We start from the raw sequence: 13,089 nt of genomic DNA on the forward strand, positions 1-13,089 counted from the left end.
ATGGGTGTAGTTGCAAAGTGTTTGGAAAAAAACAGCAACTTTGCAAATAATCCTCTCCCTTCTCAAGAATGGAAGAATTTTTAATCCAGTGGTTTACTGCTCACTGGCGAGGTTACAGGCCACCTCTGCAGCCTATCAGCGGTGGCCGGTATCTTAGGTGCTTACAAGATTTTTGCAAACACTGCTATGAAGTTGGCTTCAGAACGCCTGTGCTCTTTCGATGTCGCAGAAGCAAAAATACCTTAGTCAGCAGCAAAGGGAAGTGCAAAGCTTGGTTAAGCAACATGGCCATGCCGCTGGTCTAAACTGTCAATCATCAGGATTGCACCGCCCCCCCCAGTAAGCAGGGAGGCAGATGAGAGGTGCGCTCCTGAAGACAGTTAATTCTGAAATTCTATTTATTGCATGGTTTCAAAAAGTTAAAAATGGATTTTTTTCCCAAATCTGAAGGAGGGAAGACCATCGTTGTAAATTCCTGCTCCACCTGAATGATTGATCAGTCAATTTGCAATGCTTACAAAAAAAATTCAAAAATAAACCCAATTTCCCCTTATTAATATCTCACCTATGAAGGATGAACCTCACAACTTGCAGCACGGCACAGCACAGAGTGCGTGCACACACCAGACCTGTTTTGTGTCAGGCCGACGCATCTGCTCGGAAAATTTTGGGCACCAGTCCAAATCATGTGCAGGGAAAAATGACTTTAAATGAGCGGCCTTTAATCACGAGAAGGAATAAAACGAGTTACGAGCACAAATTTGACATATAAAGGAGAAAAAGTTTCTCTTTATGGGAAGGAGACAGAATCTGGAGTAATTGAGAGCATGTGTGCGGACATAAAGGATGTACAGTTTGCTGCCGCGCGGCCATCCTCGCGCTGCGCTCACCGCCGGCCTTCTCGACAAGCTCAAAATGAAATCCATGCAAAATTTAATGGGAGGGAATCTTTCATCCTAAGACATAAGAATTTGCTTTTGAATAAAAAAAAAAAAAAAAAGAATAAAGTCCGAAACAAACCATGCCAATTGAATTGTGGTTTATTTCATGTAAATTTAGCCCAAAGCCAGACCGTGTCATACTGGAAAACTGCAATTTTCTTATACACTGGGAAAAGCAGGAAGAAAAAAATAAGCAATATATATTTCCTGATGTTGCACCAACATATTCTGAAGCACTGTACAAACACTGCAATCTCTTCCCTTCAGTCCTAGACCCCAGGAGCTGACAATATAATAATGATATAGACTCGTCACCATGCATTTCAGGCTTCCTCCATTGCGTTTAAGTTGGCAGAGAAGTCCCAGCTTGGAAGTTTAAGAAGGGCCTGTCCACTTTAAGGGACAATTTTTTATTTTCTTTAATGAATGCATTGGGGAAAAATATTTTTGCTGTGGTTTCCTTAAAAAATTTGCAGTTTGGCTTTTTCAGACTTTCCTTGCACATTTAACATTGATGCGGCTGTGGTCATAAATCATCTCATTCTGCAGTCACCAAAAGACAACGCAACATGGAGGCTATAAAAGACAAATGATGCGACATTTTTTAATGAGGCCCAATTGCAAAAATGATTTTTAGCACTAACTACTTGTATTTACGTAATATTTTTTTTTTTAAAAAAAAAAATTCCAAAAAGGTGGACCAATCTCTTAAAACGGGTTATCCAGGCTTACTACATCAATGACCTATTAGTGACTGTTTGACATTTTCAGCTCTTTTAGCGGTCCGATGTAAGCAGTGAACAGCTCCGCTCACTGGCCGTTCCTGGGTACTGCAGCTCAGCGTCTACGCACTGCTGAAACGGGGGTCCGAAGTCCACTCTTAGAACGGAGCGGCAGCTTAGAACGGAGCGGCAGCTTAGAACGGAGCGGCAGCTTAGAACGGAGCGGCAGCTTAGAACGGAGCGGCAGCTTAGAACGGAGCGGCAGCTTAGAACGGAGCGGCAGCTTAGAACGGTGCGGCAGCTTAGAACGGTGCGGCAGCTTAGAATGTTCACTGTTGCTACTTCTGTGGAGCTGAAGGAAGTAGGCTGGGGGTGTGTCCCTAAACACTAATACCAACCAATCAGTGCAGACAGCACCAGGCTAGCGGGACACACCCCTCCATAGGAGGAATGGTACAGCCCAGTTCTCAATATATTCATGAACATTGAGGAGGAATAACAGGAACAACGCAACTTAAAGTTCTAAGGAACATTCCTTCAGCGTTCGTATTTCATAAGGAATGCAAGGATTTACTAAAACAGACCTTTCAGAAAAGCTGACAGGTTCTCCTTAAAAAGGTTAAATAATATTAGAGAAACATGGCTGCTTTCTCAAGAAACTGCAGCACTCTTGTTCATATGCGGTATCTCATCTTGTACTGTAGTTTGGCCCCATTTACTTGAGCTGTAATACCATTACCGCAAGAGTGGTGCTGTTTCTAGAACAATGCAACCAGGTTTTTCTAAATATCCTTGCAAGTTCATCTCCAAATCTTCAAATCAAGTGTTTGAGTGCAAAGTAAAAAGAAGGGAGAGAGGAGAGAAACCGGGAGGCAGAGAGGAGAGAAACCGGGAGGCAGAGAGGAGAGAAACCGGGAGGCAGAGAGGAGAGAAACCGGGAGGCAGAGAGGAGAGAAACCGGGAGGCAGAGAGGAGAGAAACCGGGAGGCAGAGAGGAGAGAAACCGGGAGGCAGAGAGGAGAGAAACCGGGAGGCAGAGAGGAGAGAAACCGGGAGGCAGAGAGGAGAGAAACCGGGAGGCAGAGAGGAGAGAAACCGGGAGGCAGAGAGGAGAGAAACCGGGAGGCAGAGAGGAGAGAAACCGGGAGGCAGAGAGGAGAGAAACCGGGAGGCAGAGAGGAGAGAAACCGGGAGGCAGAGAGGAGAGAAACCGGGAGGCAGAGAGGAGAGAAACCGGGAGGCAGAGAGGAGAGAAACCGGGAGGCAGAGAGGAGAGAAACCGGGAGGCAGAGAGGAGAGAAACCGGGAGGCAGAGAGGAGAGAAACCGGGAGGCAGAGAGGAGAGAAACCGGGAGGCAGAGAGGAGAGAAACCGGGAGGCAGAGAGGAGAGAAACCGGGAGGCAGAGAGGAGAGAAACCGGGAGGCAGAGAGGAGAGAAACCGGGAGGCAGAGAGGAGAGAAACCGGGAGGCAGAGAGGAGAGAAACCGGGAGGCAGAGAGGAGAGAAACCGGGAGGCAGAGAGGAGAGAAACCGGGAGGCAGAGAGGAGAGAAACCGGGAGGCAGAGAGGAGAGAAACCGGGAGGCAGAGAGGAGAGAAACCGGGAGGCAGAGAGGAGAGAAACCGGGAGGCAGAGAGGAGAGAAACCGGGAGGCAGAGAGGAGAGAAACCGGGAGGCAGAGAGGAGAGAAACCGGGAGGCAGAGAGGAGAGAAACCGGGAGGCAGAGAGGAGAGAAACCGGGAGGCAGAGAGGAGAGAAACCGGGAGGCAGAGAGGAGAGAAACCGGGAGGCAGAGAGGAGAGAAACCGGGAGGCAGAGAGGAGAGAAACCGGGAGGCAGAGAGGAGAGAAACCGGGAGGCAGAGAGGAGAGAAACCGGGAGGCAGAGAGGAGAGAAACCGGGAGGCAGAGAGGAGAGAAACCGGGAGGCAGAGAGGAGAGAAACCGGGAGGCAGAGAGGAGAGAAACCGGGAGGCAGAGAGGAGAGAAACCGGGAGGCAGAGAGGAGAGAAACCGGGAGGCAGAGAGGAGAGAAACCGGGAGGCAGAGAGGAGAGAAACCGGGAGGCAGAGAGGAGAGAAACCGGGAGGCAGAGAGGAGAGAAACCGGGAGGCAGAGAGGAGAGAAACCGGGAGGCAGAGAGGAGAGAAACCGGGAGGCAGAGAGGAGAGAAACCGGGAGGCAGAGAGGAGAGAAACCGGGAGGCAGAGAGGAGAGAAACCGGGAGGCAGAGAGGAGAGAAACCGGGAGGCAGAGAGGAGAGAAACCGGGAGGCAGAGAGGAGAGAAACCGGGAGGCAGAGAGGAGAGAAACCGGGAGGCAGAGAGGAGAGAAACCGGGAGGCAGAGAGGAGAGAAACCGGGAGGCAGAGAGGAGAGAAACCGGGAGGCAGAGAGGAGAGAAACCGGGAGGCAGAGAGGAGAGAAACCGGGAGGCAGAGAGGAGAGAAACCGGGAGGCAGAGAGGAGAGAAACCGGGAGGCAGAGAGGAGAGAAACCGGGAGGCAGAGAGGAGAGAAACCGGGAGGCAGAGAGGAGAGAAACCGGGAGGCAGAGAGGAGAGAAACCGGGAGGCAGAGAGGAGAGAAACCGGGAGGCAGAGAGGAGAGAAACCGGGAGGCAGAGAGGAGAGAAACCGGGAGGCAGAGAGGAGAGAAACCGGGAGGCAGAGAGGAGAGAAACCGGGAGGCAGAGAGGAGAGAAACCGGGAGGCAGAGAGGAGAGAAACCGGGAGGCAGAGAGGAGAGAAACCGGGAGGCAGAGAGGAGAGAAACCGGGAGGCAGAGAGGAGAGAAACCGGGAGGCAGAGAGGAGAGAAACCGGGAGGCAGAGAGGAGAGAAACCGGGAGGCAGAGAGGAGAGAAACCGGGAGGCAGAGAGGAGAGAAACCGGGAGGCAGAGAGGAGAGAAACCGGGAGGCAGAGAGGAGAGAAACCGGGAGGCAGAGAGGAGAGAAACCGGGAGGCAGAGAGGAGAGAAACCGGGAGGCAGAGAGGAGAGAAACCGGGAGGCAGAGAGGAGAGAAACCGGGAGGCAGAGAGGAGAGAAACCGGGAGGCAGAGAGGAGAGAAACCGGGAGGCAGAGAGGAGAGAAACCGGGAGGCAGAGAGGAGAGAAACCGGGAGGCAGAGAGGAGAGAAACCGGGAGGCAGAGAGGAGAGAAACCGGGAGGCAGAGAGGAGAGAAACCGGGAGGCAGAGAGGAGAGAAACCGGGAGGCAGAGAGGAGAGAAACCGGGAGGCAGAGAGGAGAGAAACCGGGAGGCAGAGAGGAGAGAAACCGGGAGGCAGAGAGGAGAGAAACCGGGAGGCAGAGAGGAGAGAAACCGGGAGGCAGAGAGGAGAGAAACCGGGAGGCAGAGAGGAGAGAAACCGGGAGGCAGAGAGGAGAGAAACCGGGAGGCAGAGAGGAGAGAAACCGGGAGGCAGAGAGGAGAGAAACCGGGAGGCAGAGAGGAGAGAAACCGGGAGGCAGAGAGGAGAGAAACCGGGAGGCAGAGAGGAGAGAAACCGGGAGGCAGAGAGGAGAGAAACCGGGAGGCAGAGAGGAGAGAAACCGGGAGGCAGAGAGGAGAGAAACCGGGAGGCAGAGAGGAGAGAAACCGGGAGGCAGAGAGGAGAGAAACCGGGAGGCAGAGAGGAGAGAAACCGGGAGGCAGAGAGGAGAGAAACCGGGAGGCAGAGAGGAGAGAAACCGGGAGGCAGAGAGGAGAGAAACCGGGAGGCAGAGAGGAGAGAAACCGGGAGGCAGAGAGGAGAGAAACCGGGAGGCAGAGAGGAGAGAAACCGGGAGGCAGAGAGGAGAGAAACCGGGAGGCAGAGAGGAGAGAAACCGGGAGGCAGAGAGGAGAGAAACCGGGAGGCAGAGAGGAGAGAAACCGGGAGGCAGAGAGGAGAGAAACCGGGAGGCAGAGAGGAGAGAAACCGGGAGGCAGAGAGGAGAGAAACCGGGAGGCAGAGAGGAGAGAAACCGGGAGGCAGAGAGGAGAGAAACCGGGAGGCAGAGAGGAGAGAAACCGGGAGGCAGAGAGGAGAGAAACCGGGAGGCAGAGAGGAGAGAAACCGGGAGGCAGAGAGGAGAGAAACCGGGAGGCAGAGAGGAGAGAAACCGGGAGGCAGAGAGGAGAGAAACCGGGAGGCAGAGAGGAGAGAAACCGGGAGGCAGAGAGGAGAGAAACCGGGAGGCAGAGAGGAGAGAAACCGGGAGGCAGAGAGGAGAGAAACCGGGAGGCAGAGAGGAGAGAAACCGGGAGGGAGAGAGGAGAGAAACCGGGAGGGAGAGAGGAGAGAAACCGGGAGGGAGAGAGGAGAGAAACCGGGAGGGAGAGAGGAGAGAAACCGGGAGGGAGAGAGGAGAGAAACCGGGAGGGAGAGAGGAGAGAAAACGGGAGGGAGAAAGGAGAAAAAACGGGAGAAAGGAGAGAAAACGGGAGAAAGGAGAGAAAGAAAAAGAAAATCAATGGAATTAAAAAAAAAAAATTAGATAGAAGACAGGTTATATAATACTTGTGCGCTTACCTTCGGTCGTTTCTTTTCCTTCGGAATAACTTTTTGGTGTGTGCTATCTCTGCTTCGTGGGGCAGTGGCTGATACCCCTGAGGGGGAGAAAGAAAAAACACTAACATATAACACACAGAGCGGCTCAGGGCATTCACTTTTGGAAAGCAGTTCATAGACAACCACTCTACAGACTGACGAATTGTCCGTTTTCCAGGGCGCACCGATCTTCACCAGGGGGTGCACCCAGCTTTGCAGAAAACAGTTACATACTGAAGTTTGTCACACTGGCAGAATGTCCTTATTTTAATAGAAAGATGAATACAGTGACACAAAATGACCCTTTAAAGGAAAAGAAAACATAACTCCGGGGGGCGAAGCGAGGTCCCATTTTCTATAGCTATCCCTATACGAGGTCGTGTCTTTGTATGGTCTCCATATACTCCATACATCTCAAGGTTTCTGCACTGCAGGTTAGTGTCTCTTATATGCAGATACAAAGAGCTTCCAGCATTGTTATTCTGTTACACTCCTACACATTCCTATAGTTAGGTGGCAACATTGAATCTTCATGAGTAATATTCCTCTATTATCAGGAACACACTGCTCTAAGGACAGAAAGTAATGATGGCCTGACTGACTTCACGGTTGTATCGGTCAGTGGTGTCGTTCTTTGGGAAACATACATTATTAACGAATAAAGTCTACACCAGCTCAGGAGTCAACTAATGTGTAAACTTCACAAAAACTAAACCCGATACATAATAAGTGTGTCACTACCTTATTCTGTCCTCAGAGGGACTATCAAAAAGGTGGAAAAATATCCCCTCTTAATGAGGACCTGTCACTTGCCATAAATGTGTAAATTCCGCTGTTCTCCTGAATCCAGCGATGTTTTTCCTTTGTTCTTGCTCCTCTCCATTGCTGAGATATGGCTCTCTTCTCGGTATATAAATCTAGTCTTTTTTAGCCAACAGGGTGTGGTCTCAACAAAGACATCCACAGATGAGAGCTATTGACCAACCCTCTTAGTAAACGACTAGCATTATATACACATACGGCTATATCTCCAGAAGGGAGAGGAGCGGGAATAAAAGAAAAACTATACCAAAATCAGGAGAGTGGCAGCATTTACGCCATGTAAGAAAAATGTATGGTGATAGGTCCTCTTTAAAGGAGGTTTTCAAACCTCACCCAAAAAAATGTTCAAACAAAAAAAAGGCTAATTGTCTAAAATAATAAAAGCAGTAAAACCCTACAAACTGTTGCTGGGCCGTGCCAACTGTTCCCTGGTCCTCTGCCGATCTCCAGGCAATAGATATCGAATGGGATTGGCTACAACACGCAGTGTGGCGCTGGAGAACGGAAAACAGGGACTAGTGGGGGAGGAGTGGTGAATGGCTGAGTCCAAAAACCAAGAATCACGAGCAATGATCGATTTTCTATAGGGGATACCAACAGAATGTGTAAATCTACAGCAACATGTGCATTTGTGGATTTTGCAGCACAATTTACAGTGGTCTTCACTGCTCTACAAAGAACCACGTGAAATTTTGAAAGGGAAATTGACATGGTGCACGAAGGTCTGACATCTGTTGGATCAGCGTCTAGAACAAGCTTTGGTGTGGTCCACCATGGAGCCACTGACCTAGCTGCAAGATGTCGTCATGAAGCTTGAGAGTTAACAGGGAAACAACAGAATTCAGAAAGCCAAGAATTGCTCATTTAGCGCTGGCGGTGTCTGACATCTTGGGGTTAAAAAGATAAATTTCCTATGCAGGGTCAGATGAGTGGTACTTTGAGAGAGTTAGTAGTATGGCTCCTTGTAGGGGATACAAATGCATATGATATAAGTGCAATGAATGAACACCGCATGCGGTTATACCATGATGCTAGAGTGACACTTGACTTAGTACCCTTATTGCATTGCCATGTGCTGTACTTGCCACTGTCTGTACAGGACTACTAGGTCTTAATCAGTGACCTTTGAGTGATGATGGGAGTGATACTTCTGCCAACTGCTCATGAGTCTGATGCGCTGTTAGGATATACTGCTCCACTCGGCTTCCTCGTGGCTCCGTTGCTCAGGCAGTGCCCTGGCCGGTGGCGCTCATCTGAGATCGGGTCAGACGGGGTAGTGTGTTCGGATGATGAGGTTGTACCCGGATGCTCTGACGTCACACTGATCAAAACTAGGAACAAATCCAACGCGTTTCGAACAGCCATTTCGGCTTTTTTCCTCTAGGTACCACCTCATCATCTGGACACACTACCCACATACAGTCTAATGGGCCCCACATACTGCCCCATACAGTCTAATGGGCCCCACATACTGCCCCATACAGTCTAATGGGCCCCACATACTGCCCCATACAGTCTAATGGGCCCCAGATAATGTCCCATACAGTCTAATGGGCCCCCCATAGTCCTCCATACAGTCTAATGGGCCCCACCTACTGCCCCATACAGTCTAATGGGCCCAACATACTGCCCCATACAGTCTAATGGGCCCCACCTACTGCCCCATACAGTCTAATGGGCCCCACATACTGCCCCATACAGTCTAATGGGCCCCACATAATGCCCCACACAGTCTAATGGGCCCCAAATAATGTCCCATACAGTCTAATGGGCCCCACATACTGCCCCATACAGTCTAATGGGCCCCACATAATGCCCCATACAGTCTAATGGGCCCCACATAATGCCCCATACAGTCTAATGGGCCCCAGATAATGTTCCATAAAGTCTAATGGGCCCCACATAGTGCCCCATACAGTCTAATGGGCCCCAGATAATGCCCCATACAGTCTAATGAGCCCTCCATACAGTATAATGTATGGAGGACCCATTAAAAAGAAACAACGTACCTCTCCTTGTTCCCCTGCTTCTCCGGTCTTGGCAGTGAGCGCTCAGACGCTCTGCACTGCAGGCGGGAAATAGTGACGTCATCGCTACCGCTCCCTCTGCCATCATTACTTACCGGTGCCGATGTGGCGGGACTCTAAATATAAATCACCCTGTTGCCCAGATTTAGCCCGCAGTCCAGAGTTTTACCTGTACTGATGCCTAAAGTGTATGAATGCGGATATTAAAGCTGGGTACAAATGGAGACAGTGGCTGCTATATTACAGCATATAGTAACGCTATGTGAACACGCTAAGTATTAGCTTTTTTTTCAGCGTAATTTTTGTCGCAAAAACTGAAACAAATTCCTAAAAAAGAAATGAGATTTCTGAAATCTGAGGCACACGCTGATTATTTTTTCCTTTCAGATTTGAAGCAGTCATTTCTTTGAGTGTTTTTCATCCATTCGAATAGATGGGAAAAAAAGCATCAAAACCGCATCAAAAAATGGGGCAAAAAAATGCATGTATTTTATGTTACGCTTTTCCTGCCAAGAGAAACGCTTTTTGGTGCAGACATGTCTGCAGCAAATACTCAATGAATGCACAAACCGAAGTGTATGGGGTCGCACGGAGACCCGTAAAGTACAGTGACAGTTGCTAAAAAAATCCAACTTGTTCCAACTATTTACAACTTGTTGGTCACGGTAACTTGCAATGAAATCCCGCGTTCACTTGCATTATGCAACAAGTGTCGTGGCCAAAATTGCTGCAAAGCCCCAGCCTAAGCTTCCGAAACGCGAAACAAATGGCCGTTCTCTAGTCAAATCCAAAGACACGCTGATTTTCTTGGTAGAACTGACGCAGCTTTGGAGGTGTATGGAGTAGAACACTTGTCCTATAATAACAGCACCGATCGGGAAGGAGGGGCAGAGATGAGGACGTTTAAAATTGCAGAAGCGTTGTTTCGGCAGAGGCTTTTCTTTACGCAGGAGATTATTATTCGCCTTATTAGAATGGCAGTGTAATGTGAATACAAAGTGGAACAACAAACATTGGGATCTGGAGAGAAGAAGAAAAAAATTATTTTTTGTTGTTGTTTTTAAAGAAACAGATCCCTTATTCCTGTCTCCTGTAGAAGGGTCTCTGGGCGAGTTTTCCGTTTCGCTCTCGCACGTTGCGTACTGACCTTTTCACCCTCCGCCCCAATTGCAAAAAAAATCCTATTTGCTTTTTTTTTTTTTTTTACTTTTCCCCCTCCCTCTGGAGATGTTCCGAGCTAATGAAAAAGCAATTATGCTGAAGACTTTCTAGCAGAGCTCAATGTTTTACAGATCATCCGGTGATACAAAAGAACCGTCAAATGAAGAAAAGCAACACTTCCAACATGAAAGCCGTCTGCTTCTACTTACAACAAAGGCCCTTGGACGCGGTACAGAAACAGCTCATTAAAGAGGCTTGTTGCAAGACTTGGCCTTCCCCATCCCGTATTCTCATTTCTTTAACAACCCTTTTCCCACAAACATACAGAAAAAAAATAAAAATATATAATAATATTATTATTATTATTAACAATAAATAATAATAAATATATATATATATATATATATAAATATATAATATAATAATATATATATATATATATAACAGAAAAACAAAAACAAACGGTGCCTTAAAGGGGTTTTCTGCTCATTAAAGGAGAATGAATGAGCGTCAGAAGACTCAGCCTTCCCCATCCCGTATTCTACAGAAAAAAACAAAAAGAATATAGGGAAAAAAAAATAAAATATGGTGCCTTAAAGGGGTTTCCCACTTGGACATTTCCTAGGAACGCTCATTCAGGATGATCGAGCCTTAAAAATGAGCGCCAGAAGCAGCTTCTTAATATTTAAAGGGATACCTCACTTAAAGGTGACCTCATAAAAAAAAAGTGCGCCAGCCTCCCATAAGATCATTGGACGTGACGACTGAGCGGACGTCACGCATGGTGGATTTGCCGGGAAAATTATTTACAGATTTGTCACGGATTTCCCCATCTTCCATGTAGCAGGGGGTTAAATCCAAACGTCTTACATCTAGATTTTGCAGCGGATTGCCAACAGAGCCTTTAAAATGGACCCCAAACAGTTTAATACATGTATAATAAACAAACAGGGCAGGTACTCACTCTGCTCGGGTCCAAGGCCGGCTCTCCCATCACTGTATTCTAGCTGCAGTCAAGAGATGCCATGATTACAGCACACGTCACCGCTGCAGGCAATCATTGACAAATTCGACCAGTTCAGTGATTGGCTGCAGCGGTGATATGCACTGTAGTCATGAAGTCAGCACTACAGGCAAAACACAGACACCGCAGTAGCGGTGGAGAGCCAAATACAAATCCATTATCGTCTCATTGTTTCAATTATTAGTTTTCAACTGCCAAAAAAAGAAAAAGAATTCTGTTCCTGCCTGGAAACCATCAGCAAGCTGTTAATATAACAATCAATTAGTCTCATCTTGTGAGTGTAGTGTGGCATAAACAACAGCACAATTCCTCTTCATCCCTCCACCCCTCCAAAAAAATAGCACTTTTTTACTGGCAGGAAATATAATTTAGCTCCTGGAGACCATCAACAAGTTAATGTATTCATCATTCCTATATTACATTTCGTCTAGTGAAAGCAGTGTGTGATGTGGCATAGCCAACATCACTCCCCAAAGGAAAAAGTTATTAGTCTTCACTGGCAGAAAACAAAAATAATGCTGTTCCTGCCTGGAAACCATCAACAAGTTGTTGCTTATGTATCACTTAACTTTAGAGTCTTATCTTGTGAGTGTGGTGTGGCTTAATCCCCTCCCTCCCATCACCCCAAAAAATAAAGTTATTCCTCCCTTTTACTAGCAGGAAATAAAAAGAAATCTGTTGCTGGAAACCATCAACAAGCTGGTAATATATCATTTCATTCTATATTAGGTCTCATATTTGAGAGTGTAATGTGACAAACAAAATCACTACCCAAACAAACAAAAAAAAGTTATTGCTCTTCACTGGCAGAAAAAATAATTATGTTCCTGCCTGGAAACCATCAACAAGCTGCTGGTATTGTATCAATTAATTCTATATTATTTCTCTTCTTTTGAGTGTAGCGTGGGATACACAACATCACTACACAATACAGAAAGAAGAAAAAAAGTTTCTGCTTTATCTTTTTTTTCTATACTGGCAGCAAACAATCAAAAAAATTAAGGAAACCATCAGCAAGCAGTTACTAATGTGTCAGTTAATTCTAGATTTTGTCTCATCTAGTGAGAGTAATGTGGCATAAACAACATTAATTTACTACACAACCTATTAAAAAAATAAAAATGTGAATAAAAATAAAAAAAAAAAAAAGATATAAATTTTGATTTGCTGCTCCGGTTCACAAACTTTTAAATATCCATGCGGGTAAATGCAATTAGTTCCAATAGTTAAAAAAAAAAAAAGTGAAGTCTTTCATTCAGGACCAGCGTTGCTTCAAGGAGCATCTCTTTCTTGGAGGACCCAGCCTGTACATATATTACATGCACTTACTTCAAGGAAGCCTATGTAATGCTACTTTTCACCAGAGGTGGTGCTGTGGGAGAACGGAACACTTATTACAAGTCGATTTCAGCGATCATCTGTGATCAGCTTCATATTGTAGAGCCCTCTAAGAAAAGAAAAGTGTTTTTACAGTCTAAGGTTGTAGTTTCCCTGTAAAAATTAAAGAAATAAAAGTTACAAACCGCAAAATAGTAAATAATATTTATATAAAAAAGTGAAAAAAAAAATTTCCAAGCACAAGGCGTTCCTCGTAAACTCCATAGATGGAGTAGCGTGGATTTGTATGGAGAGGTACATACAATGAGTCACGCTTCCGAATCCTGGCAATAGAAGGCTGAAAGATCCGAGTAATTGAGGAAGTTGAACTGTGGTTGTATTTGTTCCAGCTGCATATACATTAACTCTTAGGGCCACAGCTGGGAGCCGCGGACAAGCACCTCTACGGAGGGGATGCACAGGAGACACCCACTCCCTTCCTGCTGCTAGCTAGTAATCCTCTACAAGGCTCAGTAAGC

The 13,089-nt window shown here is 47.0% G+C and overlaps 1 protein-coding gene across 1 annotated transcript in view; it reads right to left on the reverse strand.

Annotated features, from left to right (window-relative positions):
* Nucleotides 1–13,089, reverse strand: part of CTIF (cap binding complex dependent translation initiation factor) — a 184,865-nt gene that overhangs the window by 107,338 nt on the left and 64,438 nt on the right. The window contains exon 8 of the mRNA XM_073680485.1: nt 6,182–6,258. Within this exon, the coding sequence (XP_073536586.1) occupies nt 6,182–6,258 (77 nt within the window). The remainder of the gene's footprint in view (nt 1–6,181; nt 6,259–13,089) is intronic.

Source organism: Phyllobates terribilis, unplaced genomic scaffold, assembly GCF_046119375.1.
Source record: "Phyllobates terribilis strain yellow unplaced genomic scaffold, ASM4611937v1 Scaffold_1__5_contigs__length_1240528914, whole genome shotgun sequence".
NCBI classification, from domain to species: domain Eukaryota; kingdom Metazoa; phylum Chordata; class Amphibia; order Anura; family Dendrobatidae; genus Phyllobates; species Phyllobates terribilis.